Here is a 27,285-nt window from a genome sequence, read left to right as displayed (position 1 = left end):
TTAGATCTACAAGTATGTAATAACATTTCAAAAATTACATTTTTAATTTTAAGGTGTTTGTTACAACAGACATCAACTCATGTTTCCATGAGAAGGTGCAGCCGATTATAAGAGTGCAAGTTCTCTCTTCACTGCAGACTTTAGTGAACTTTTAGATCTACAAGTATGAAATAACATGAAAAATTACTTTTTTTTATTTTTATTTTAATGTGTTGTAACATATATTAACTTATTCTACGGATAATTTTTTTCGTTTACACTGGTTTTTTTTTTGTTTTTTGTTTTTTTAAATTTAGTTTTTTATTTTATTTATTGGTGTTTTGGTTTTTTATCGAGTCATTTTCCCCATTTCCTGCAAGTAGTTTCTCCTCCTGACCAGCAGAGGGCGCATACGTTCACTCACGTGGTTTCCTAGCATCCAATTATTGACAAATCAGCGCTTCCTGGTTACAGTAAATCCAGCTAACACTTAGCCAGTTCATTCCGCCCTCGTCGATGCTCACCTTGCACTCAGTGAGGCTCCGTCCCGGTGTCGCTGACAGACGGACATTTACATCAGACCTTCGCCGTTAATCTTCCGGGATGTCTATCCGGGAGAAGCCGCCCCCCGGCAGGCTGCTGCTGGACGACACCGTCCCCCTGACGGCGGTGATCGAAGCCAGCCAGAACCTGCAGTCCCACACGGTGAGTGTTGAGTTAAAATCACCTGAGAGCAAAGTCTCTGTTTTACTGTGACTTTTTCCATGAATGCTCCTCTTTCTCTCAGGCACATGCATCCGTGCTGATGAGTCCTGAACCTGGCAAAGTTTTTAGAGAGGGGGCGTTTTTTGCGTCCTTAGTTCAATTATCGGACAAGGCTTTTCTCCCACTTTAACCCGCTGTTTAACCACAAACTCCTCTGATCACGTATCGATGTAGCCGTGAAAACCCACCAAAGGCATTCAGGGTGATCGTTTTTTTTTTATTTTTTTATTTTATTCACAAAAGGTAAATCATTCGACATGGCTCTTAACCTTATTACCAGACATCTGACCTAGGTTTTGTGTTGCTGCCATTGATTTCGTAAAATCCTGAAAGCCATTCAGCAAACTGCTGATATTAAGGCTCGAAAAGCCCCGAGTCCCGGTGTTTCATCACAATGGAAAAAAACAACACCTTTATCTGTTGTTGACAGATCCTGCTTTAGGTTTTGTCTTTATTTGATTAATTCAAATGTTTGCAAATAAGGTTGCTGTTGAAAACACAATGGAGTTGAATTGCGTTTTAATTTGATCAGATCTCACTTGAGATTTAATCACCCTTTAAATTATCAAAGAGAGTAAATGTTAAACTCTGAGATATTAAACTCTGCTTTATTGTGTTAAGTATTAAAACCCCTTGGTGAATATTTATTATCTATTGCAAGATTTTGGCCTTAAAACAGGTCATCATAAACTGCTTCATTTGCATGGGAGGCACAAAGTCGGTCGTCTGTCCGATAATGGGCTCACGGTGCTGTTTGTTGTTGACAGTCCTGCTGGGAATCAGCTGAGCTAACCAGTCAGCTTAGCATGCCCATGAACCTCACTTCATGGGCATGCTGCACGAATGCACACGCAATAACATCTCAACAAAGAATAATAAAACCGGATAGTTAACTTCTGTTTGTATTCTAACTTTCTTTATCACTCCTTTGTAAATAAACACAATTAAATGCCTATAATGTTGCATAAAACAGTTCTTTCAGAAAAATGACCAGAATTTCTCAACTTAAAGTTTCCCTTAAAGGTGGAGTATGTAAGATTTTAAATATTTTCAAAATAAATTAACTTGTAAAATAACTACAACCATAATTAGATAGTTTTTTGAACATGTAGGTTCCAGTCTGTCCATATTTGATGCGTTATTAAATTACAAGTTTAATTAATGACAAATGACAAAAAGCACTCCTGTTTTTTTCTTTTTTTTTTCTTATTTTTTTACTGGTAGGCAAACATTTAAGAAGGGTCTTTGTCATTAATTAAACTTGTAATTTAATAACATCAAATATGGACAGACTGGAACCTACATGTTTAAAAAAAAAACTATCTAATTATGATTGTAGTTATTTTTTTTAGTTGATTTATTTTGAAAATATTGAAAATCTTACATACTCCACCTTTAAATCACTATTTATAAACCAGTGATCAGAATAGGCAGATTTACAGAACATGGGAAAATTAATCACAAACGTTTGATGGATGTGCATTGTGTTTAACAAAGCTGGGTACATTTATTTTCCCCTCCCCTGTTTTGCACTGATAACTTGCTTATCTAATACCACATTTCGGATTGGTACCTTTCTCTAAATCTAACTCATTTAGATCATTTACATAACAAATTACTTATTGCAACAGATTACTGGTAAATTGGAAACTGAACCAGCAGCTGAAGCATGACATTTTCCAAAGGGAAGCAGATAAGTCCCATCCAAACTGTATAACATCTCGGAGGAGGCAAAAAGTGAGAAAATAAAAATCAGTGAAAGCTGATACTTAATGACTTTCTCTCTCTGAAAGATCATTTTACAACAGGAAGTGATTTCAGCTCTTTTGCATCAGTTCGCATGAATGACCACAGAATTACAGCAGTAGTGTGAAAGCAAGAATTAGCGCATAAGAGCTGTGAGAGGATTTGATGAACAGAAAATGCTTATTCTTGTTTTCATAAGTGTGCCCATTGTTCCAGTAGGTTGTTCGAATGTGGGACTCAGAGGTTTTGTGGTGGAGATGTTGGAACAGGAAGGCATGAACAGACAGATCCTCACTTAACTTTGTCATTTTTAATTATTTTTGAAGAAATGAAACCACAAGCATGTCTGAGGAGTGCATAAGCCTCTTTGCTTTGTGGTTCAGCTGGGCTGTAATGCTGCTCAATCTATTACTATTAGCAAAAAATGCTATTAGTATTTATCCTTTTAGGATTCTTGTCAGATGTATGATAGACATTAATCCAGTGTTTCAGAGCGACCTGTTGTACATTTTAATGTTTTGTTTAACTGTTGAGTTCCCTTTAATATTTAACATGGATGTTGTAGCTGGATTTCTATTTTAACCTAAGTCTCACATTTCATTAAAAGACTTGTAGTTCAGTGAGAATAAAGTTATAAAGAAACATGATGAGACATTTTTATTTTATGAGAAAATGGTAAATAAAATCTTATCAGATTAAACATTTCATGTTGCACAAACTGCTTGTTTTTAGTGTTTTCCTAAGGGAACTAAATAAATCAAATCAGCTGATTTAAGTAAAGTTCTATAAAACTGTCATTGTATTTACTGTATTTATACCTTGCTTCTCAAAGTGAATCTAGATGCAGATCAGAGTTGTTGTTGGCTTTCTCGTACAATGAAAACAAGTAACTGCTTTAATCATTTTCTTTGTCTGACAAAGAGATGATGAATTGATTTTTTTTTTTTTTTTTTTTTTTATAAATGGATCATTTTTTAATATGGTGATGATTAAAAAATAAATGCAAGCAGTAAAATCAGTGGATCACATGGTGGTGTTGAAAATATGTTCATTGCTACTGGTTAAATAGTTGAATCTAGTTTAAAATGCCCTGTTTTCATGGTGGGATTGTCTCTGTCCTGCAGGAGTACATCATCCGAGTCCAGAGGGGGGTTTCTTCAAATGACAGCTGGCAGGTAAACGCACATATAATCAGCGAAGACTCACTAATCACAGCAGAAATATTGACCTAAGAGAAAAGGGACTTTAAGGTGACTGAGTGCAGTGCTTCATAGATCTGGTGAATGATGGATCTGGTGAATCTCATTGGGCTTGCAGCTGCATTGCAGGGTCACATTACACTACATTAAATCCTCTCTTCTGTCTCATAACAGTACAGTTTTAAATAAAACAAAACGCATGTGCAAAAAAACTTAAGTGTTATTTAATCTGGTAGCTCCTCAAGATCAACAGCTATTGTGTTTATTCATGTACATAAAGTTTTCTTTAAAACTGGACGGTCGATCAGCTCACTTTGACTTTTAACTAGTTTAAAGATCAATTTAAATTATCTGAACTAAACTATTTGTTGATAGCACAAAACTGTGAATTGTGTAAAAAAAAAAAAAAAAAAAGCACCATTTTCCTTTCTGAAGGGGTTGCACAGATCAACAGCTATGGCTTTAAATTCAGCATGTAGTAGGATGTTTCAACAAGGTAGCAGTTTTAGATAGAACACCGACCTTTTGAGATTTTGAGCCAAAAGAGCCGAATCTTTTTAAAGAGGTGAATTTCCCCATCGTAATCTAAAAGCACTGACTGTATGTTTGTGTTTCACAGGTGATTCGTCGCTACAGTGACTTTGACATTCTCAACAGCAGCTTGATGGTGAGTTTTACAGGTTTTAGTCACAAATCACACAACAGCAATGATGCATTTATGGTTTTTAAACTTTTACAAACAGCAGAGCAACAGTCTGGTATCTAGGCGCCAAGCTCAATCTTTCCACACACATGGTTTTTGTCTTTGCCAGTTTCCTTCCTGGTTGAGAAAGCTCTGTGACGGGTGATTGTTTCAGTTTCCCAGAAGCCTCGGCTGCTCCAGTGACAGCCAGGGATCATCTGTGAGCCGTTCAGCAGTTATTTTTGGACTTGATCACGCTGTCTTAATCTCAGTTCTGTGTTGTAGAAGATACTGTGATTCCATTTCCATTTTCCCACCATTCCACAGTGTAATGCTACATAGAAAGAAATAATATTTGTTCTATCTAAGCACATGCTGATGTTGAGCCATGTTCAGTTTCTCAGTTTACCAAGTCAGTCTGCTAAAAATACTGGAAGCATGCAGCTCTTTGGAGGACCACAGGATCAGCAGCCCTTTATCGCTACAGCACGGATCCCACAGTGAGCTGCAAAGGCAGGAAGTTAGAATGAAACAGTCTGTGAGTCCTTTATGACACCATTTTTACCACTCCCTGAGGGAGAATGTTGATATCCTAGATTATCAGTGAAATTTGATCTATTGAACACAGGTCTCAAATTTGTAAGATTTAAAGATGAATTTCTTTATGAATAATTGTCAGCACTTTTCAAACACTCATGACATTAAAGCCAAGACCCACCGGTTCCCTTTTATATTACCCTGCCTTGAATGCCAGTTTAGTTTTATACAATTAATGGATTCAAGGTTCACGTGGATGTGATGGTAATGCATGGATGTGATTTTTTTTTTTTTTTTAAAGAGAAAAGAAGTCACAGACTGGGACACAGACTGACCACTAGATTTTTCTCTCCACACCCTCAGAGCTTGGTATCTCAGGATCTGTCCTCTCGTGGTTCAAATCTTGCCTCACAGGAAGATCCTTCAGAGTATCATGGCAAGGCTGCGTGTCCTGATTGTGTGGGTTGAAAACAGGGATGCCTCAGGGCTCGCTGTTCGGCCCTCTTCTCTTTTCATGATACACCTCCTCTCTCAGTGCAGTCATATAGCTTCTCCTACCACTGATATGCAGATGACGCTCAGCTTTTCCTTTCCTTCCCACCTGAAGATACAACCATCTCAATGAGAATATCAGCTTAACTTGCTGAAATCTCTGCATGGATGAAAAATCAGAAAAATCTGTCCAAGACCAAGCTTATTGTCTATCCAGTCACTCCTTCTTTACTTCTACACCATTACATTTACATTCTACACCATGAGCATGCAAGTCGACTCTTTCACACTTGTGCCTACGTCTCCTACCAGGAATCTTGGTGTGATGATGGACAACCAGCTGACCTTTTAGGTCCATGTCACCTCAGTTGCCCGGCCTTGCCTGTTTGCTCTTTACAATATCAGAAGCATCAGAAGCTACCTGACAGAACACATGGCAATGCTGTTGGTTCAGGCTCGGGTTATTTCAGGCCTTGACTACTGCAGTTCCCTAACTGGCAGGTCTGTCTGCATGCTCGGTCAAACCTCTGCAGATGATTCAGAATGCAGCAACACACCTGGTCTTCAACCAGCCCAAAAGAGCTCAAGTCACTCCGCTGCTAAACACGCTTCACTGGCTTCCAGTTGCAGCGGGCATCAAGCTCAAAGCAATGTTTCTGGCTGACAAACCATTAACACAATAGGGTTCTGTCAGCCTTAATCCAGAGCTACACTCCCTCTCAACAGCTGCAATTTACCAATGAAAGGCGCCTAACACTCTCAGCAAAATGTGGCACAATTTCAGTAACTCGACCATTTTCCTCTGATGTTCCCTGGTGGTTCGGTAGAACAATCTATAGCTTAATAAGCTTAATAGTTACGACAGCAAAGTTTTTGCAAGCAGCCTGCAGCTCTTGTTTGTGGAGAGAACTGCACCATTGAGGATCATTATGACTTGTTTAAAGAGCATTTTCCTGATACTGGTCCTGAAAAGGCGTTTACTTGTTGAGGTGACACAGTAAGAGTCTTTCCAAGACTTTTATGATGTGAGATGTCAGGGCAACTGGTCTGTAGTCACTTGGTTGGTTTTGTTTTTTTTAGGCACTGGAACAAAGCAGGAGGTTTTTCACAGCACTGGGACTCTATTTTGTCTCAGACTGGTGTTGAAAAGGTGCTGGAGAATCGGACATAGTTGTTTTGAGCAGTTCTTGAGAACTCTGGGACTGCAGTCCCACTGCTCTGGGACTGACACCATCTGGACCTGCAGCCTTGTTCTGGTTCAGTTTCTCAAGTTGCTTCTTGACCTGATTGTAGGAGACAAACAAGGTGGAGGTCTCAGGATGTCCTGATGTGGAGGGAGATGAAGCTGTGTTCTGGTCCATGACTGAGCTGCAGGGTGACAGGTGTGACAGGAAAGCAGTGGGCTTATGGAGAGTGTGTGGTCTGTTGGGCTGGAGGTAGTGGGTAAACTGAACCTGTTGAAGAATACGTTCAGCTCATTAACTCTGTCCAAACCTCCATCAGGCTGGTTCCCCTTTAACTTGAAGCCGGTGATCTTCTTCATTCCAGACCATACATCCCTCATGTTATTCTGCTGGAGTTGACTTTCTAACTTCTTCCTGTAGTCCTCCTTGCACTTCTTAGTTTGTGTTTTAACTTGTTTTTGTATTGCCCTCAATAACTCCATGTCTCCATCCATGAAGACTTTCTTTTTGATGTTCAGCAGCTTTTTCAGGTCACTGGTGATCCAGGGTTTGTTATTGGGGAAGCACCTCACTGTTGTTTGGACGATGCTGTCCACACAGAAGTTTATGTAATCTGTCACACACTCAGTCATGGCGTTGATGTCGTCTCCATGAGGTTCACAGAGGACGTTCCAGTCTGTAGCCTCAAAGCCTCCTCTAAGAGCATCTTCAGCTTCAGCAGACCAGATTTTGATAGTCTTTGTGATGACTGGTTGCTGCTGAACGATGGGCTTGTCGGTGGAGGTGAGAAGAACCAGATTATGATCAGATCTTCCTAATGGAGGCAGGGCAAAACAACTGCATCCATTATTCATATTTGCGTAAAATAAGCTCAACATCTTATTTTCTCTGTTGGAGCAGCTGACAAACTGCTGGAATGTTGGTGGAGTTGCAAAGAGGGAGAAGTTCTTGAAGTCTCCAGAGATTGGCATGAATGAGTTTGGATGCTGCGTTTGTAGCCGAGCAACAAACGAGCTGATGACATTATAGACTGTGTCTGGTGCAGTACCAGGTATTATCTAAACCGCTACCAGAATAACACAGGTAAACTCTCTGGGTAAATAATATGGACAGAAGCTCACAGCTAACAGTTCGATGTCCCTTGTGCATATGTTCTCCTTGATAGTCAAATATCCAGGATGACACCAACGCTGGTTAATCAGCACTGCAATTCCACCACCCTTTAGCTTTCCACTGTGTTGTCTACTGCGGTCTGCACGGACCGTTTTAAAGCCCGGTACAAACACATTACAGTCAGGGATGTGTTCATGCAGCTATGTCTTGGTGAAGTACATAATACGCACTCTGTATTCTTTCTGAGACCTTGTTAGCATCTCAAGCTTGTCGGTTTTGTTAGCTAGCGATCTCACGTTACCCATCACAACAATTGGAAGAAATGGTTTAAATCTCCATCACTTTCTCCTCTGCCTCACTCCCGCTCTGCATCCTCTTCTCTTTCTTTTCAACTCCATTGGGATTTGATGTGTTGTTTTGCTGATCATCCTGATTTGGGAGAGTTTAATAATTTGATCCCAATTGTAAACAAGTCTTTTGTTGCCATGGAGAGTCATCATAACAATTCAATTCAATTCAATTTAGCTTTATTTGTATCGTGCCACTTCACAACAATGTTGTCACAAGGCACTTTACATACACAAATCAACATACACATCATTTAAAGCCTTCATTTCAACAAGTCTTGAGAGAGCCAAAAATATGCAGAAAAATCTCCCTTGCCACACACCCTCCGAACCGGCATGAAATCCTCAGGGGAAAAAAAAGACATAATTTGAGCTAATATCAATATGAGAAGAGTTTGTACTTTTAAAAAATCAAAATAGCTAGTCAGAGCTACAACAATTTGCTGTCATCAGACGGCGCAGTCTAGAATGGAATGTCTTAATTATGATGTCCCTGCTGTTTTATTCTTGCTTGTCACTCAAATGTGTGTTGCTTTAGAGAAAAACATCTGTTAAATGACTGTAAAATAGAAAAGTTGTGTTCTGTTTATCTTATTTCAGCCGTATTTGAAGTTTGTGTCTCATTCTAAAGTTTAATTTAAAGGTGTTGCAGGAAATGGAAGAAGGAACATCTCATTTAAACTTGTTGGTGCAACCTCAATTCAAATCTAGCAAAATAGCCAGCTCTAAGGGGAAAAATGTCTGCATGATTCATAGATTTTTTCACATTTGTACTTTGAACATAATATAGTCTGCAAAATAACTGTGGTATTACGTCATCTCATTCAGTCACAGTTTTAATCTTTAAAGGGGTGCTATTATGGTATTTTGAGTTTTCTGAGCTTTCTACAGTGTTACAGTGTTGAATCCTCATCAGACATGTGAACGGCACCATTTTTTATCACCTGTTTGAGTTTGAGTTCCAGCACGCTCTCCGTTCGGTTTCCATGGCGACGAAAAACGCGTCGTTTTAGAGAGTTTTTTCTACTTGGAAATCCTTGTGACGTCCCGGGGAATAAGGTTCGGTGATTGGTTACCTTCTACTGGTTAACAAGGGCATGTACAAATACATCAGGCGGGTGGAAAACGTCGGATAAAGTTATTTCCAACAATGGCTGGTGAGTTTACCAAAGAGAGACATCCTGCTGCATTCGTTGCTGTGGGTTGCTGTTTTCCACTTTGTTTTCAGATCTGATTCAGGTTCCAACATGTAGAGATGTATGCCATGTGTTGACATTGTATTTTGTTTTTTTTATTGAGTTCATATTAAGCCTAATCCTTCTGTTTATGAGATGTTACAATGACGGCGAAAGCAGATGCGGTGCGCACTCCCGATGTAGCGCGGTGGCGGGAGGCTTAATGCGGAAGAGTCTCAATCCACTCGTTTTGCCCGCAGGCTGATCTGACAGCCTATGGAGAGGGTCGGTCTGAAGTAAATAAAGCGATTTGTGACAATAACTCGATCAATCCCAACCCTTCTGGTCTCAGAAATAAATAAAAAAATTAGCCTGAAATGCACATAATAGTTCCACTTTAAACATTGTGTAGAAACCTGCTCTTTTCCTGGTAGTTTTAAATTCCTGTGTACACATGATCTGGCCATGGCCTCATAACAGCCACGTTTATCTACATGACATTAAATCTAGAGCTATTTGAAATTTAGAAAGTCTGCTCAGAATTGCTGAACAACAATGTGTGATCAGGATGCCAGGTCACAACATCACTCTTAAGAGTATTAAATAGCTTTTTATGTGCTCAAAGAATCAAATTTAGTTGCAGTCGAGTCCTGAACACTCCTAACTTTTTTTTTGGTTTTTTTTTTGTTTTGAGGGATGTGGCACAACCAGCGGGGCTGTGTTTCATCAGGCTGCAGTGGTGCAGTTGTTGATCCTTTGGAGACTTGTCTTTAAGTTGTGATAACAGGAAGTTGGCAGTTTTTCTGCTAAGGCTTTGCTGGCTTGTTTCCTTTTGGGGGTCTCACTTTGACCTCCGACATCCCCCATTAGTCTGTGATCAGCAGAATGGTGGAAGATCTGCAGTCTGTGTAGGTTTGCTTTTACTGTGAAATGAGTTTATTGAAAAATGTGTCATTGAGTAGAAAAAGTTTTTGTGTTGATTTTTAAAAGAACAAAAAATATGAACATGTTTCCATCTCTTCAGGTGTGTGGTATCAGCCTCCCTCTCCCTCCAAAGAAACTCATCGGAAACATGGATAGAGAATTCATAGCAGAGAGGCAGAGAGGGTTGCAGACCTATCTGGACGCCATTACCCAGCATCCCTTGCTCTCCTCTTCCCTGACCGTCAAAAAGTTCCTGGACCCCAACAACTACTCTGCTAATTACACAGGTTTGTTCAAACATTTCTCTGAACTTTGTTCTTCCTTGCTATTCCCTTCAAAGTTGTTTTGTTTTGTTTTTTTTGTCACTGAAAGTGTCGTAAAAAGTCATGATTTTTATTCTTTTTAACAAAGTCCTGTTTTTTCCTCTTCTAAAAAAAAGAATGATTAAAGTGGTGTTTTTTGTTATATAATATGTAGCATTGTGTATATTAGTCATTCATATATTTTTATTCAAGCATGTTGAATAACGCTAATTAAACTAAAAAAAGTCATGTTGGAAACATGTTGAAGGGGATGAGAAGAAACTCAAGCTTTTTCCTCTCCTTTCTCCCCAAGCAGTTAATCAGTCAGCCAGCCCCCATTTACACCCAGTGATATATACATTACATTATGCATAAACAATAAAAACAAGTACACAGTGGGAACCATTAGTGTGACTTTTCTTGCAGCCTTGCTAACCTTTTCTCCATTAAGTTAAATTTGACTTTGTTTTGAAGTCACTTATAGCAAACCTTCTCATTTTGTGTCTGCCAGAGATCGCTCTGCAGCAGGTCTCCATGTTCTTTAGGTCGGACCCAAAGTGGGAAGTTCTCGAGCCTCTCAAAGACATGGGTAAGATTCGCTGATGCCTCATGTGGTATTGCACATTGGGCTAATGCTAAATGCTAGCACTAATTAGATAGCATACTGTTATGAGTGCATGTGCGAGGAGGTAACAATGCAAATGGTAAAGTAAGGGATCAGAAACAGTAAATTATTGCTCATTTTTATTTTTTTTTATTATTAATATTAAAATAGAAAAAATGGTGAATTATGAATATTAAACATAATTATTATGGCTACTTGCACTGGCCAGATAACTAGTGCTCTTAAAACAGTCCTCCTTGCTCTGGAAGTGATATCTAGAGGAAATCCTCTTAACAACATTCCTCCATACAGAAAGTAAAGTTAACGTCCTGATTTGCTGTGTTTAGATACCATATTGTGTTCTGGCTTTCTCTGAAGTTGTTTTGGATCCTACTAGTTACTTCAGACTTTCTCCCTTTTCTTTTAAATGATGAGATTTGTTGTTTTTGTTTTCTTTACTTTTTCTTCCTGTCTCTTTTGATTATAATACCAGCCTTTCTCTGAACAAATTTAAGGGGGAAAAAAAACTTTAAAGTAATCTGAGAAACAATCATTTATCCTGTTTAACAACGCACAGCTGATATACACTAAATGTTAAAGTTGCATCAGTCTGGACAGAAATTACTCAACTATATCCTACATAATCTAAAACAAACACCCAGGTTAATAAAGTAAAACTATGAAAATGTCTGCATGCATTGTTTATATGACTTATCAAAAATGTATTGACTTGCCGATGAAACGTCTGAAGGAAGACTGTGTCAAAAGGCAAACGGTAAATCTTGAATAATGTACATTTTATCCTGGCCGAGTTTCAAAAATCTTGTTTGTTTTTCAGGTTGGAGGATCAGGAAGAAATATTTTCAAATCAAAAACAAAGAACAGCCCAAAGAGCGGTATCTGCTGAGCTGGGTGAGTAAAGCAAAATACAATACACGTGAGACTCGAGTCAGTAAGTCCAAAAAGTATGCACAAAGAGGTGAAGTTATGTGTTTGGGACAGAGGAGAGTTTCTTTTCCTCACATGTTGTGTTGGATATAAACAGAAAAATGACAAATCACTGTAAAATTTAAAATGTCCCTTTTAAAGTGGTATTTAATTCCCTTTCAGGATTACATGAAGTCATTTTTTTGTTGTTTTTTTTTAATTGCATGACTTGAATCAGGTGTTTATCCTGAGTAGCTGAATATATATATATATATATATATATATATATATATATATATATATAAAAACCCATGAAAACAACGATAGCTCCTGCATCACAGCTGGCTGACACATCAAGTCTGTGTGTGTTTGTGTGTGCGTAGGTGGATCTGGGTCCTGATAAATTCCTGTCAGACAAAGACCTCCAGTCGGCCATGAAACTGCTAACCAGCCTCTCTGTACGTACTCACTGTGTGTACTTGTGCTGTACACATGAAGATAAACAAAAACAATGACCACGCTCTTGTCCAGAGTCACGCTTGTGGTTATCATGCTGTGCAAAGTCCTCTGTGGATTGTAAAATATCAGCTGCAACAGCCGATGAGATCGTTACACAGGTTCAGTTTGTCATTCTGTTGTTTGTTTTTAAAAGATAAATATTTAATAAGTTAAGGTTTTTGTACATGCAGTTCAATCCTGAGTTACTGTGGCCATTATCAGGAGAGCCTGAAAGGACCGTCTCTCTGCTTGTCTGAAAGTTACAGAAAGTCTTGGGAGGCCAGGACATTTAAAAACATGCAGAACCTTTCAGGTGAAATAATCTAGGACGCGTCCTTTAGTGTTATTTTGCTGTGCAGTAGAGAAGCTGGTACAGCACCACGGTGTACTGTGACTGTCTGATCAGATGTCTGGAGGTCCCTGCGGGAAAGCTGCAAACAAACGGATTTGTCGTTGTGAGATTCCTGTCAGATGATGATAAGAGGGATTCCAAAAAATCTGCTTTTAGGCTCCTTATTCATGTGTGGACAGGAAACTTGTCAGCAGTATATGTGTGAAAACCTCTCTGATCGAAAGCTAGCTGAACTAAATCCTCCTGAACTTCATTGTTTTTGTCTTTTTTTTTTTAGCTGAAACACCAAGTTAATTTAAATCCAGGTTAAAGAGCCACCTGCTCTCAGCTGCATTTAAATAAATTTTATTTAAAAAGTCCAAATCTGCCCTGATTGTATAAAGCTCGAACTCTCAAACTTGATCATGTTTTTATATAATTATCTTTTTTTTTTTTCCTTTTTAAATGTTAAACTATGCTTCTTATTTTTTTAGTGTTTCAAGCATTTTGAATCACCCTGTCATTGTATTGGGTTATACAAATGAACTTGTCTTTATGTCACACGTTTAGCTGAGTGATGACTGTCCACTGATAATGTCCTCCCCCTTCGCAGACTCCGTATCTCTGTCCGTTGTTGTTCTCCAGCATCAGTGAGTCTTCGGCTCTACAAATCCGGCCCTTCAGTGAAAAAGGCTCTCTGAGAGACCACATTTGCAAGGTACAGTGTCTGTACAGCATCTAGTTTCAAACGTAACCAGACCTCTTTATTCACCATGAAGATCTTTTATTAGAAAAAATTGTCATTTTAATTCTTAAACCAGAGTTTCTTTTTCTCCCTTTTCCTAAAACATTTTATTTTCTTGTATACCACCTTTCATACCTGAAGCAGTGCAAAGTGCTTTACATATATTAATAAACAACAAATAATACAAATATGTGGACACGCCTGATCCTTCACACACAAATAGACACTCTCCAAATCCCATAAGCATCACTGTCCTCAATCAATGAGTGCATGCATAAAGAAATAAATAAATGAACATCTGGCTCGGCACACAGGAAGGAAATGGTGTCCTAGGAATCCTTTCTCACCAGGACTCAGCCCACCCATGACCACAGAGGATGTCACCATAAATAAAATGAAAATAAAAACAAACATTAAAAACTACTTAAGTGTGTGGTATTTAAATTATCTAAGTAATTACATATTTAAATAATGAAGTGACAAAATATGGTTAAAAATAAAAGGGTGAATAAAAATATTATGGTAATAACAACAATAATCCTGACATAATGAAATGAACTAAAACCAACTGCAGAGGTCAACCTTCACCTTTTTACTGTTTTTTTCTTATTAATTACCAAACATTCTTATTGTTTTGGTTCTTATTTGTTCATATATTTATAAACATTTAACCCAACAAGTATATGTAGAACAATTGACAAGATAAAGAATTGCTGAAGTTGTCAGAATGATCCCAAAGAGCAGGCAGCATCGAACCATTTTCAGCTCCTTAAATGCTGTCTTTTAGTATGAAGACCACATTACAGTAGTTTGGTCATGGCAGTTTATTATAAAATAATTTAAAAAAAAAAAAACTTTCTATATTAAAATGTGTTTAAAAGAACACCAAAGTGATTTTCTATCTTTATCAGCATTGTAAAATCAAAACATGAGCTGTGTAGTTATACAGAAAGCACTGAATAAAACAAGTACCATAGTCCTCTTCACAGAGAGGAAAAGGCTGAATGGTGTCATCTTATCTGGAGTGAGAAAGTCCCGGAGTGTCTGCAAGTTTAACCACATAGTTGTAAAACGGGATGCTCTCTTTCCTACTTCCTCTTTCATTCAACATCAAGATGGTGATTTTTTTTGCCAGAATGTTATGTGTGTTGTTTGTTCACCTTATAGTGAGTTTATTCATGGTCTCTGTTTGCCTTTGTTGTAAAGTTAATACAGAGAAACACATTCAGGATAATAAGTCTGATTATTTTTTTCCAGTTATTATTACATTTTCCAGCCACTTTATCAAATCCACCTTTCTAGTACCGGGTTGGCCTTTTTTTTTTTTTTTTTTTTTTTTTTTTGTCGTCGTCTTTTTGAATTGCCTTAATTCTTGGTGTCGTAGATTCATAGAGTGTTAAAAATATTCCCCAGAGATTTTTCTCGATATTGAGGTGATTATATGGTTGATGCAGACTTGATGGTTGCACATACCAAAGGAGCTCCACTGGGAGTAAATCTCATGACTGTGGAGGTCATTGGATGTTCAAGAACGCAGTTGGCGACTATGTGAGCTTTGTGACATGGTGCATTATTCTGCTAGAAGTATCCGTCAGAAGATGCTGCACTGTGGTTACAAAGAAATGAACATGGTCGGCAACATTACTCAGAGTTGCTATGGTGCACCAACCATATTAAACTGATATTAAGGGGTCCAGAATGTACCAAGAAGTATATTTTACACCATTTACACTAAGTTGATACAAGACTGCATGGATCCATGTTTTATGTGGATTCCTACCCCACCATCTTAATGTGGAACTGAGATGGAGACTCATCGGACCAGGCAACATTTTTCCATCTTCTGTTGTCCAGATTTGGGGAGTCTGTGTGAGTTGTAGCCTCAGTTTCCTGTCTTAGCTAACAGGAATGGCAGCTATTGTGGTCTTGTGCAGCTGTAGCCCATCTGCTTTAATGTGTTCTGTGTTCAGAGATGCTTCTCTGCAGATCTTGATTGGAACAAGTGGTTATTTGAGTTCCTGTTGTCTTTCTTTCAACTCCAACCAGTCTTCCCATTCTCCTCTGATGTCAGACATTACAAAGGCATTTTAGCCCTGACAGCTGCTGCTTACTGGATATTTTCTCTTTCTCAGACCATTCTCTGTAAACCCCTTGAGATGGTAGTGTGTGAAAATCCCAGTAATCACCAGTTTCTACTCAGACCAGCCTGTCATCCTGCACCAACAAGAATGCCACTTTGCATCCTCTTTCTTCCTCATTGTGATGCCAAGTTTGAATTTCATTCAGTCATCTTGATCATGTCTACATGACTAAAGTATTGAGTTTCTGCCATGTGATTGGCTGATTAGAGAACTGTGTTGACAAGCAGCTGAGCAGGTGGACCTGATGGAGTTGGTTGCAGATTTTGCATCCTGCCTAAATCTAAAACACCAGACCTACTGGTGGAATTGTTTCTCTTTTCTCTGATGAAAATGGTGAAAAGTATGACAAGTCTCCGCTTTGCATGTTCAGGTGAAGCCCAGGGAGGGATACTTGAAGAAGTACTGCAACCCGAAGAAGAGTCAAGGTCTAGAGCTGGTGCAGATCCAACTGTACGGCCGTCAGATCCTGGAGGTATTCACACACCCGTCTGGTTTGTGGATCTTCACTACAAGCTAACCTCGACTGTAACCGTGTTACTTACTTCACTGTTCTTGCTCAGGGCCTGAAGCTTCTCCATGACAGCGGCATATTTTTTGGTCACCTACACACATCTAATGTCATTTTGGACGATGACGTGTGTCGACTGGTTGATGTAGAGAACGGCATGCTGGGAGTTCCCTCGATGCTGCGACCAGCCTTCTCCCGATTCAGGAAGATCAACGTAAGTGAACTGGATTTAATTCGCTCGAATTTTGCTGAGCCTGACTAAACTACGAATCAACTGAAACATATTTTTTATCTGGATCCTAAAGCAACATCCTCTGATGTTTTCATCCATAGATACGGCGACACGTTTTATCATTCTGAAGTGCGATGACTAGGGCTGTGATGATACACTTTTGTCCCGATTCGATTCCGTTCCGATTTTTTTGGATGCCGATTCGATTTAAATTGCGATTCTCACAATTATTCAATATTGCTGATTTTTGTAGATTATTAACAAAAAAAAAATGTATGAAACTTTTTTTTTTTTACTCGTCATATTTCTTGATTTCAATGAGGAAAAAACAACCCAGTAGCCAGACCATCATTCTGCTGCTATAATGGCCAAGAAAAGAAGTAAAAAGATCAATAAAAACAATTAAAAAAAATTTTTTTTAAATGTAGATTATTTTTACTTATTTAAAAATTTTATTTATTTATTTATTTATTTTTTTAAACAAAAAAAAACGATTTTTAAAATTGTGAAGCAAAAAAAAAAACAGATTTTCAATTTTCCGATTCGATTTTCCCACCCCTAGTGATGACACAAGCCGGGTGTTTTTATGTTGCGTTTGTTTGCAGACCACACAGAGCATTGATGTGTTCTGCTTCGGACTTTTACTGTACGAGATGACGTACGGCCGACCGCCTGACAGCGTCCCAGTTGATCAGTACGCCACCGCCCCTTCTACAACTGTGGGTCTGTATACACACAAACTCCTGACGTACATGTGTGCATCACGCTTCCTCTTCATAGCTCTGGATGCGAACCGTATCTGTGCAGTTTGATTCTTTTTGTGTTTATCCTGCGTGTCTGCTTTTGTTCAGTGTCGGTGCTGCAGTCCATTCTGTCCACAGAAGCCTGCAAGAGTGGGATGCCAACAGTGTCGGCTCTCATCCAGACCCCGTGAGTTCAGCCGGTTTATCTCCAATCACACACTGTAGCTTACAGCCAGAAGCCTGCAGTCATCATATCCAGTGTAGCTTCTGGTTATCCACCTTAACTATCCCTAACTATGGAGTTCATGTTGCCATGGTGGTTATGAACTCATTCCGTTGTCTGGATATGTGCTCATGAATATAAAATGTATTTCTAACCAAATGTGTTCATCGTAGGCTTCAAAACCACATTGCTTTTTTAACTGGAACTGCAGAATTACAAAATGCTTCACAGAATAACACAAAGTAAAAGCAGCAGTGAATGAATAGTCATGAAGTGGTGCTTTTAAAGGTGTTGATCTGAGATTTATATTTATTAGACAAAGTTATTTTGTCGACAACCCAGCATGAAGTTCACCATGTTTGTGACACTGAAAGGTCAACATTAAACCTGAACTTTTCCGATCTAATTCTGATTTATTGTAAAGGCCACAGTGTCAGCATTGAGCCATGCTGAGTTCAAAACACCTTGAAGTACATATTTTTATCTGCTAATGATGCAATCCATCCAACAAAAGCTGCACAAGTGTTTTGAGGACAGAGTGAGGATTAAGGTGTAATATCTATCAGATTTGGCTTCAAACACAACATGTCCGTGCCATGCCTCTGTAGCAGACAGTTGTCAGGTTAATTTCTGTCTCTTTTTGTCAAAATGAAATGGAAGACTTGCTGAAAATAGGAGAAAATCTTTTTGGGGCGTTTTGCTGAGTCATATTTTGTTTCTTGCAGGCTCTTCCGTGACGTCCAGCTCAAACACTCAGAAAAACTCCAGATCAAGGTGAGGAATTCATCTCGATGTTATCTCCGAAGGAATGTCAACAACAGGGATGAAGAACAATGTCAAATGTGAACTCTGTCTGCAGGTTCCCAGCAGGCTGAAAGAGGCACTGAGGGTGGCAAAGGAGAGTCTGGAGAAGAGGCTGCATGAGGAGCAGAGACTGGTGGGTCATTGTCATGTATATTTTGAGTATAATCCAAAAGGTTTTTATTTTTGTTTGTTTATTTTTACTTTCATTTGAAAGAAAAATCACATTTAGTTTGTGTTTTGTTGGTTATAAACTGCACAATCAGTGTGGCCTGAAACAGTGGATAATGTTTTGCATTAATGTCCGATTGTAGCTCCACCAGCACCGAAGGCTGACCCGAGCGCAGTCTCACTACGGCTCAGAGGAGGAAAAGAAGAGGAGAAAGATTCTGGCGAGGAAGGTCGGCAGAAAATGCCCAACACGACACACCAAACACTCAGATCAATCCGTAACAAAAACATGTTATTTAAACATGTTGCGAAGGCATCAGACCTCAACCGTACGAACTGTATTTTCAGAAGTCCAGACAGTCGACTTATGAAAATGAAGAAGACATCTCTGTCAGAAACAACAATAACTCCGGTAAGTAGGGATCTGTAGAAGTTTCCACTTATCTGAGAAACAGCTGAAAATGTATTCATGGTTGTGCTGGTAGCAGAGAGGCCCAGTTCTTCTTTACTCCTTTCTAACCACAGCGCTCTATGTTGCTCCTGGGCTGGTTTAAAACTGGTTTTAATTTGGTTCCATGCAAAACCATCTTAGGGCTAACTCCACAGACATGCATCACTGCATTTCTTTGAATGCATCCCTGTTCAAATTTGAACCTCCCTCTTATTGTACCGATTTTCTATCGGACAGCAGTTCACGGGAACTGTTCAATCCCAGATAAAAGCGTTTCCTGCAATCTAATGGCTTAATATTACCAATGTGAATTACCAATGTGAATTATACGTACCGCTGTGAGTAGTGCTTGTCGTACAATTGCTAAGCACTTCTTTGAAGCAACGCTGTGAACTGTGTTTATATATCTTGTTTCAAAAGAGATCTATAAACACTAAACAACCTTGAATTTCCCTTGGGGATAAATAAAGTATATTTTGATCTTTTTATCTTAAACTGATTGTAAAACTTCGTAAACTTTTTAAAAAGTTGCTGATTTTATCAGTTGAGTTGAAAAGAACTTATGAACTCAGCTCGTTGCTGCGCTTTGGACAGCGCTAGCTAACATGACGAAGTTCATGTCCTTTCACTGCTTCTTTGCTTTACATTCAAGCTAAAATTTTTGTTCCCCCATTGTCTCAAACTGGTTGCTATATTGACTCAGGATTTTAGTTGACACAGGTGTCAAACTCCAGTCCTCGAGGGCTGGCATCCTGCTGGTTTTTATTGTCTCCACGCTCTCAACACACCTGACCAAAATAAATTAAATAAATGTTGACAAGAAGCTGCTGGATCCATGTGATTTGAATCAGGTGTGTTTGAGCCGGGAATCAACTAAAACCTGCTGGATACCAGCCCTCGAGGACTGGAGTTTGACACCCCTGGTCTAGTTGGTAACCATCGCCAGTGTTGGTGCCAGTCTTAGCCGTTTCCTCACGGTTGGAGCTTTTAGTACTGCTCTTAAAGGCGCTTTCGCACCAGCCTTTTTTTTTTCATTCTTCAAATCCTAGTTTGGAAATTCAACTTTGTTCAGGGAATTGTGAATAAACGGTGATTCAGATCAAAGAAGCGGACTCGGTCTGCCAACAACCACAAGTCTGCTTCCAGCGTAGCAAAATCCCAGCAAAGTGTGTTTTAGTTTCAGCGCACGCCATTGTGAGTAAACACAACCAAAACATGTGGGACAATAGGTGGCTTTGGATGGGAAAAAATGGCTTGCTGTTAGATGTGAAAGAGCTTCTGATTGAAATATGATCCATCCAGGACCACAGGGATGTGATGCAGCGTCATATTTTTCCATTTTGTACAGGAAATTGAAGTTGTTCTACATTAACAAATAGATTAAGTTTCTTTTTCACTGCGTCATTTCTTAAATGCAGCAACTGAACTATCTAGTTAAACATTTGACTTTCTACACAAAAATGTGGGGGGAAAAAAAAAAGTTGAGTATTTGTTGTGCATCAAGGACCATTAGAGTCAAATTCAGAGATCCTGGTCCTCGAGGGCAGGGGTCCTGCAGGGTTTCCAAGTGTCCCTGCTGCAACGCACCTGACTCGGACTCAGACAAACTCTGCATGTTTGCTAAATACACATCGATTTGAAGCAGTCAACCTTCTGTAAGTGCTGTAAGACAACAGTCTCCGACTCAGAAGGTTTCTTTTCATGGTGCACTGCTGTTACTACAGCGGTGTATGTTGTAACTGAAACACGTTCAGATCATCATCCACGTCGCCTGGAAACGAAAACATGTCAGGAGATGTTAATATGATCACTAACCAGCTTTAACTCTTTATTTTATTTCATTTCTTTAGATTAAATTGTGACTGACATGATTTGATGTGTATTTTTCTGCCCTTCAACAGGTTCTGGAGCCAGTTCACCTCCCACATGCCCCTCCTCCCCCACCCCCCCCATCCACTACAGGTACACTTCTCCGTCTTTTTCTTGTTTGGCTGTCTGCTTTGCCGTATTTCCTCCCATGTGTCTCTTTTTTTGTCTGTTTGCCCATCTTTTTATCTGGGAGAGTAATGGACAGGCCTTGTAGTGCCCCCCTGTGGTGAGAACTCACCTAGCATGTGCTGTGACTCAGCACACTTCTCTTGGTCAATAACACACACACACACACACACACACACACACACACACACACACCTTGAGGTTCTGCTGTTGCTTTGGAAATGTGCATGTGTGGTTGAAGATTTGTTTTTAACTTGTCTGCCTCTGTCTCTGTCTCTTCACCTTGTCTCTCATCATGTGGTTTCAGACAGGTATCTGACCCTGCTGTTGCAATGTGTCTGTTAACGTTGTCGTGTCTCCAGGTAGCCGGATGCAGGGTGGGAAACAGAGACGCTTTTGTTCTGATCATTTCTACCTGACAGAACATAATGCATCATCAGTTTCCAACCCTGCTTTAGTCTGTCCTCTCCTCTCCTTCCTGGTGACTCAATAAATGCTGATTGGTCCACTGAACAGATAACTCCTCTCCCTCTCTCTCTCTCTCTTCTTCCTGTGCTGTCTCCACCATAGAGCATGCACCATTCTGAGCGTGTCTTTGGGTAAAGTAAAAGAATCATGATGTTAATTCTGATGCTAATGATGATGATTAAAATAGCTGGTGGTCTACTTAAAGGTGTCGTACACCCAGGCGTCTCAGCAAGCACCCAACCAGAATCTGATCGGTTAACATGTGAACTGGACACAGAGTAAAGAATCGAGCCTTTTTTTGTTGAGCTAACTTTGACTTTTGATGAAGTACTTCTAAATTTCTGGAGCACACTGGCATCAGCTCACCTTTTCCCCTAATTTGTTTTAAAACCTGACTATTTCTGACTGTTCTGGTTTTCCCCGTTGATCCAGCATTCGGGTTTAGAGTCTTGATCCAGTCCTCATTTCTTCACCAGTGTCCAGTCTTTGCTGTAATCTGTTAACGTGATCGTCATCAACAGTTCTCCAGCTTTATGAAAGTCTTTTTAAAATTTCACGTTGGACATTTTCTGCTTTGTCACTCATCAGTCCAGTCCTTCTATTTGACTACTTTTAGAGAAATGTACAAACAAGAACCGGTTTTAAAAGGGATCTTTATATCCAGCAGCCTCTCAGAAAGATACCTTTTTTTTTTTTTTTTATTACTTTCATAAAGAATCCTGATTTGTGGACGTGTCCTTGACTGTATCTGAAAAACTACTAAGAAAGCACAGCCAGAAAGAAAATACTATTTTAGCAGCAACAAATTGATCACCCACCCCCTGAAAACAGGCTGTTAGCTCAAAACTTGGCATCTGTCAGCACGGTTAGACCACTGTTTTCCACTTACGGTGCTGCATCTCAACATATCTGCTGGCTTCCAACAGTCCCAGTCAGAGGTGTTCAGGTGCAGCCTCTCGTTCAGTTTCTTGAGCCGCAACGTTTCCTGAAGGGATCACGTGGTTCAGATGGTGCCAATAGCAGGTTATGTGATCAATTTATACGGGGGCTTTTACCAGCTATTCCTGTTCTTATGAAACATGATTCGAATAGTTTCTTCTGAATCAACAATTTGCTGCTTGCTGTGACGGGGTGTATGTACATCTTTATATGAACCTCACAATCTGCAATGATGTCCCTACATCACCAGTCTGACTCGTTCCTGCTGCTTCATTGGAGATTGTGATCCATCAGTTCTGTCTCTGCATGTCCGTCAGTGTCTCGTGTGTTTTTGTTTGTTCCGTCTGCTGATGTTTATTTGTTTGGGACCGGTTGTAATACGCCCCCCCTTTTTTTTTTTTTTTTTTTTTAAACATCTGTAAATCTTGGAATTGTTGGTATCTGAACTTGTTTTGTGCTGATAGCTGTGAATTTTTTTGTTATATTTGCAGCTTTTCCTCCCAGCCTTATAGCTTTGACCTAGAGCCAACCGAATGCTTCAATAAGCCAGTTTGAAGGATTTGCGTCTTTGGTTTCATCTAATATTCAGATAATTCTCTGTCTTCATAAAAAGCTTTTAGTTGTATTATTCCAAGTGTAGCATTGCACATTAGTGACGTCACTTTAATTGGATAAAACCAGCCTTAACAGGTCGGAGCTTCTTAGTGTGATGAAGCTTTGCTTCATTTAAAAAACAGAGAAAAATAAAATTTGTGTGTGAATACACACATTGTCCACTAATGAGACATGCAGAAATATTCATACTCCCATCCTCAGTCTCTCTGAGGTTGCTTTGGTCCTTGGTTTAAGTTTAATTCAGAAGTAGTTACTGACATACTCACAAATACTGCATATCAAAACACATTTTTCACACAAACATATCTCAGTCTTACAATCTTCAATTAAATTACTCATTTTTTAATGCTAATTATTTTTTTAGGGATTGAATTTTGCATTTTAAATATAAGATTCTTGATCTAAAGTTAAGACACACCCACAATCAATATTCTGTCACTTTATCATTTGTTATATAATTAGTATTACCACATCTGGCAGAAATATTTTGTGCACATAAATCAGATGTTTGGACCATGAACTTTCACATTTGATCAGAGATCTCTAGGAGAGTGTAGAACAAACCTGAATAATTATCTGAATATTGGAAGAAAAATCCCCAAAGGTTACTGTGGCTGCAAAAATATAATGGAAGTCAATGTATTCCACATCCATCCTGGAGAAAGTCTGCTGTGGTTCTGATGCTATCTAATGATTAAAATCATTTCTAATGAGCACATCACAGCCAAAAATGGAAAAAGTTACTCTTCTGATAATGTAGTCTTTGTGTGTGAGTTTTCTCCAGACAAGTGGATGTACTTTCATTATGTTGCAGTCAGCTGTGCAAGCTGCAGACTCCAGCGTTTTGCCTCTTTGCTGCAGTCCCTGCCTTTCGCTCAATTCAGGGATGCAAAATGGTGCAGCTGCAAGAGATGTGGCAGGTTTAGATTCAATTCACAATCGGTTCACTTTGTCAGGTCGCCCCCAGGAGCCAGAAGCTCATTCGGAGCAGGACAGTGACTCAAGTCCCAGAGTGCATTGTTGTTTATCATCCAATCAGAGAGCTTTAGACTGATGTTTTGGGACCGATTGAGTATTCAAGCCTCAAGATTTTATTCTATCATCCTAGAAACATCTGCTGAGACTTATTGGTACTTTAGTAGCCATCACATCATTGCCAGTAAAGCTTTTTTTAGAGTTCCCTTTTTTAAAGAATAAAAAACAAAGTGATTGCATCATTTAAAATTGAAGGATTGTATTGAACTGATGGTGGATTGAGTTCAGCCTGTGCTGCGATGTGTAGCTGCTGCTTTCACAAAGATAAAAGTTAGAAGTGGTACCACTTTGTCACAGATACACAGGAGGCAAGTGGTGAATGAAACGTAAGCTCTGCCACCTCCATGATGGAGGTAGTCCAGGCCAGATTATCCAAAGGGCATTATGGGCACGAGCCCAGGGGCCCATGCCCACATCGGGCCCATGAAACAAAATGTAAATAAAAGCCACGTAGTTACACAACAGTATCTAGTGTAATGCTGTTGGCACCACTGGCTGAGAGATGGTAGAAATGTCGTTTCACAGTGTATCATTCACAATTTTTACAATGTTGCGCTGGTAAGGGGGGCCCCTGGAATACTCTGGGCCCAGGGGCCTGAGCACTTTTAATCCGGCCCTGGAGGTAGTAAACACTAAATCACAAACTAAAAAGCTTTTTGTCATAATATTTGTTTTTAATCTCATTCTCTCCTTAAACAATGTATTTATTTAGGCTATTTCTTTTTGGCCTCTTAATAAAAATGTATTCATAAACACATGGACCATTAAAAAAAAAAAAAAAAAGTCCTTTTCTCTGGGTCTGTTACTTATAGTGATCTCTGTCTGTAGACTTACAATGTTTGACAAAACAATTGTAAAACTGAATATCTCCACTTTGCCCTTTGTCTCGCTCCCCTCCATGTTTCCTGTTTACCTGCACCACCCGGCTTCAGTATTATTCAATAACAAAACACCAAAAGGTGGTGATGATGCGTTAAATGTCCCCGAAAAGACAGGGTACAGAGGAGATGAACTTTGTAATAATCCGTGTAACCATGGCTTTTACTTATGTGGACAAGCTTAGAAAGATACACTGCACATTATCTGATGTACGCCGGAGATACCGATGCAGTCGCATTGCAAATGTCTCTCTCGGACCACTGATGCAAATCAGTGAATCTCCCCATCTCTACTGGGGAAAGTGTAGGGACCAGTTTGAGGGGATATGATTGTAATAATGAGGGAGAAGTTTCAAAGACCAGCCACGGGGGGTGGGTTTAGCAGTCTGACACACCACCTGCAATCCTGCTGTTGTAGTTTTTTCTGACTTGATGTCAAAAACAACTAAACAAAAACTTTCCTCTATTGTCACCATAATTATCGCTTTGTTTACAGCCTGCACATTCTGCATCTCTGTCCAGCAGTTAAGATCCACAGTATCAAGCATAGTAAATAAACAAGCAAGTATCTGAATAATTACACTCAGGACAGCCTTTTGCCTGGGCTAAATAGACTGACATTAAAGTTTTAATAAATTCAGTTTTAATCAGACTAACCTGGGGAATTATGTGGGGAATTTAGTGATTCCAACATCATGGTTTTTATATAATTATTTATTTACCTTTTATTTAACCAGGAAGTTTTAAGAGATCCGAAATTTATTTTACAAGGAAGGCCTGGACAAGGTAGCAGCCATACAAAGTTAAAAGTATATCAAACAAACACAGAATGAAATAGAGAGTTAAATACAAAAGAACAGAGATGACTTTTAAGAAAAACAGCGACATTCCTCCTTCGCAGCATTCTTACGTCAGTTAGAGGAAAAAACTAACGTTCAGATTGGCTTGAGTGTTATTGTTGGTCATTTGAACAAGAATAACCTTTTCCTAACACTTATATTTTCCCCCAAGTCCTTTTCTAATTCTCCATGTTCTCCATGTTTTGTTGAAAAGTGGTACCAAACTTTGTGTATTCCACCAGACTGTGGTGTTAAACTGATGATGACCAGACGTTGCGTCATCATATAGCCTCTTCTGCATGTTTACTTCTCTGCCAGCAGATTTCAGTGATGTTAAGAGTCTCCTTATGGTCAGATTGTCCACCCACCTAAATCTGATTAAACCAGTTTTAATTCGTCTTTGTGCAACCAGCTCCTGATGATATATTAAACAGCTCCTATGAACCTCTTCTCACTTTTCATCCCTTCATTCTTTTCTCCCATATGTAGGATCGCACGCAACTCCTCCTCCTCCTGCCCCTCCTCCGCCTCCTTTGCTGGACTCTTCTTCCTGTCCACCTCCTCTGCCTCCGCCTTTTGACGGAGCAGGAGGAGGCCGCACCGCCTTGCTGAGCTCCATCCAAGCCTTCAGTAAGGGCAAACTGAAAAAAGCCGAAACTGTCGACCGCAGCAAACCCATCATGTGACCTCCTGTCCACTGACACGACCCGTCCGCAACACAGACACTGTTGCTACGGCAACATGACCGAACTGCCGTCTCTGCACTGTGGTCCTTACCTCCTCCCAAGATGTGAAAGCAAATCACTAACAAACAATCAAAGTACTTTATTTTTTTCCTTTTCCTTTTTAAGTATTTTAATCCATTGCCGTGGTTGGAGAGATGAGAAGACGGGTGGGAAAGTAGTTGCTTCTGTTTGCCTTTTTTTTTTTTTTTTTCTTTTTTTTTTTTTTTAAACTCTCTGGACAATCTTGGAGGCGCCGGAAGGTTTTTGTCATCTCAGAGAAACAGCTGCTGGTCTCCAGATAAAAGCGGGAAGACTTGAACTGCATCTGGTGAGCTGTTCTTCTCCTCCATCTGCTGCTGCTTCTGGAAACACCCAACTGGCTTCATTTCTGTCCTTTTGGGCTGTAAAAGATGCAGTTGAGCAAGATGAACAAGAAATTCTTCACCTGCTGTGGATCCTAGTTTTCTGTTGAATGATAAGGATTTCCTGGATGTAGAGCTCCAAAGTTAGAGCTTTGATGGTGCCAATGCACAGAAACTGCTCCTGGTCCCAGAACAGCAGGAAACCAGCCTGAGCATCATCTTTTCCTTGTTTTTTTTTTTTTGTTTTTTTTTAAAAATCACCTCTGACCTTTTGACATGTAGCTTGCAGGCTCTGCTGAGGTTTTTACAGAAGCTGCAGTGCGAAAAAAGTCTCAGTGGGTTATTTCTGCCTGTAATTAAGTTCCAGATATTCTGTACTTTGACTAATCATAAAATAAGTTTCAGTTTCTGATGTTGAAACTAAAGAACTGCAGCAGGTTGTTTCACTAGAAGCAAACGAATGAATCTTGCTCCTAGGACTTCAAAGTTGATTTGCATGGCGTCCTATGGAACTGCAGGTTATTTAGACTTGTCTTATAACTCAAACTGCAGACATTTGACTCCACAGGAGTCATTTGTTACAGCATGTGTGTGTCAACGCAGCATTGG

General features: G+C 39.5%; 1 protein-coding gene across 1 annotated transcript; it reads left to right on the top strand.

Annotated features, from left to right (window-relative positions):
- Window positions 1-582: 582 nt before the first annotated feature.
- Window positions 583-26,275, top strand: pxk (PX domain containing serine/threonine kinase; the record flags this gene model as incomplete). The annotated part of the gene is given in 19 exon segments (XM_079241978.1): window positions 583-684; window positions 3,615-3,665; window positions 4,309-4,356; window positions 10,244-10,430; window positions 10,957-11,034; window positions 11,888-11,961; window positions 12,360-12,434; window positions 13,419-13,523; window positions 16,062-16,163; window positions 16,252-16,413; window positions 17,037-17,154; window positions 17,283-17,361; window positions 18,123-18,171; window positions 18,257-18,334; window positions 18,513-18,599; window positions 18,718-18,781; window positions 20,722-20,765; window positions 20,767-20,782; window positions 26,079-26,275. Coding segments are annotated over 19 exon segments (1,716 nt in total).
- Window positions 26,276-27,285: the final 1,010 nt, after the last annotated feature.

The sequence above is a fragment of the Telmatherina bonti genome (assembly GCF_933228915.1).
Source record: "Telmatherina bonti genome assembly, chromosome: 6".
NCBI classification, from domain to species: domain Eukaryota; kingdom Metazoa; phylum Chordata; class Actinopteri; order Atheriniformes; family Telmatherinidae; genus Telmatherina; species Telmatherina bonti.
This window is presented reverse-complemented; position numbering and strand designations above follow the sequence as displayed.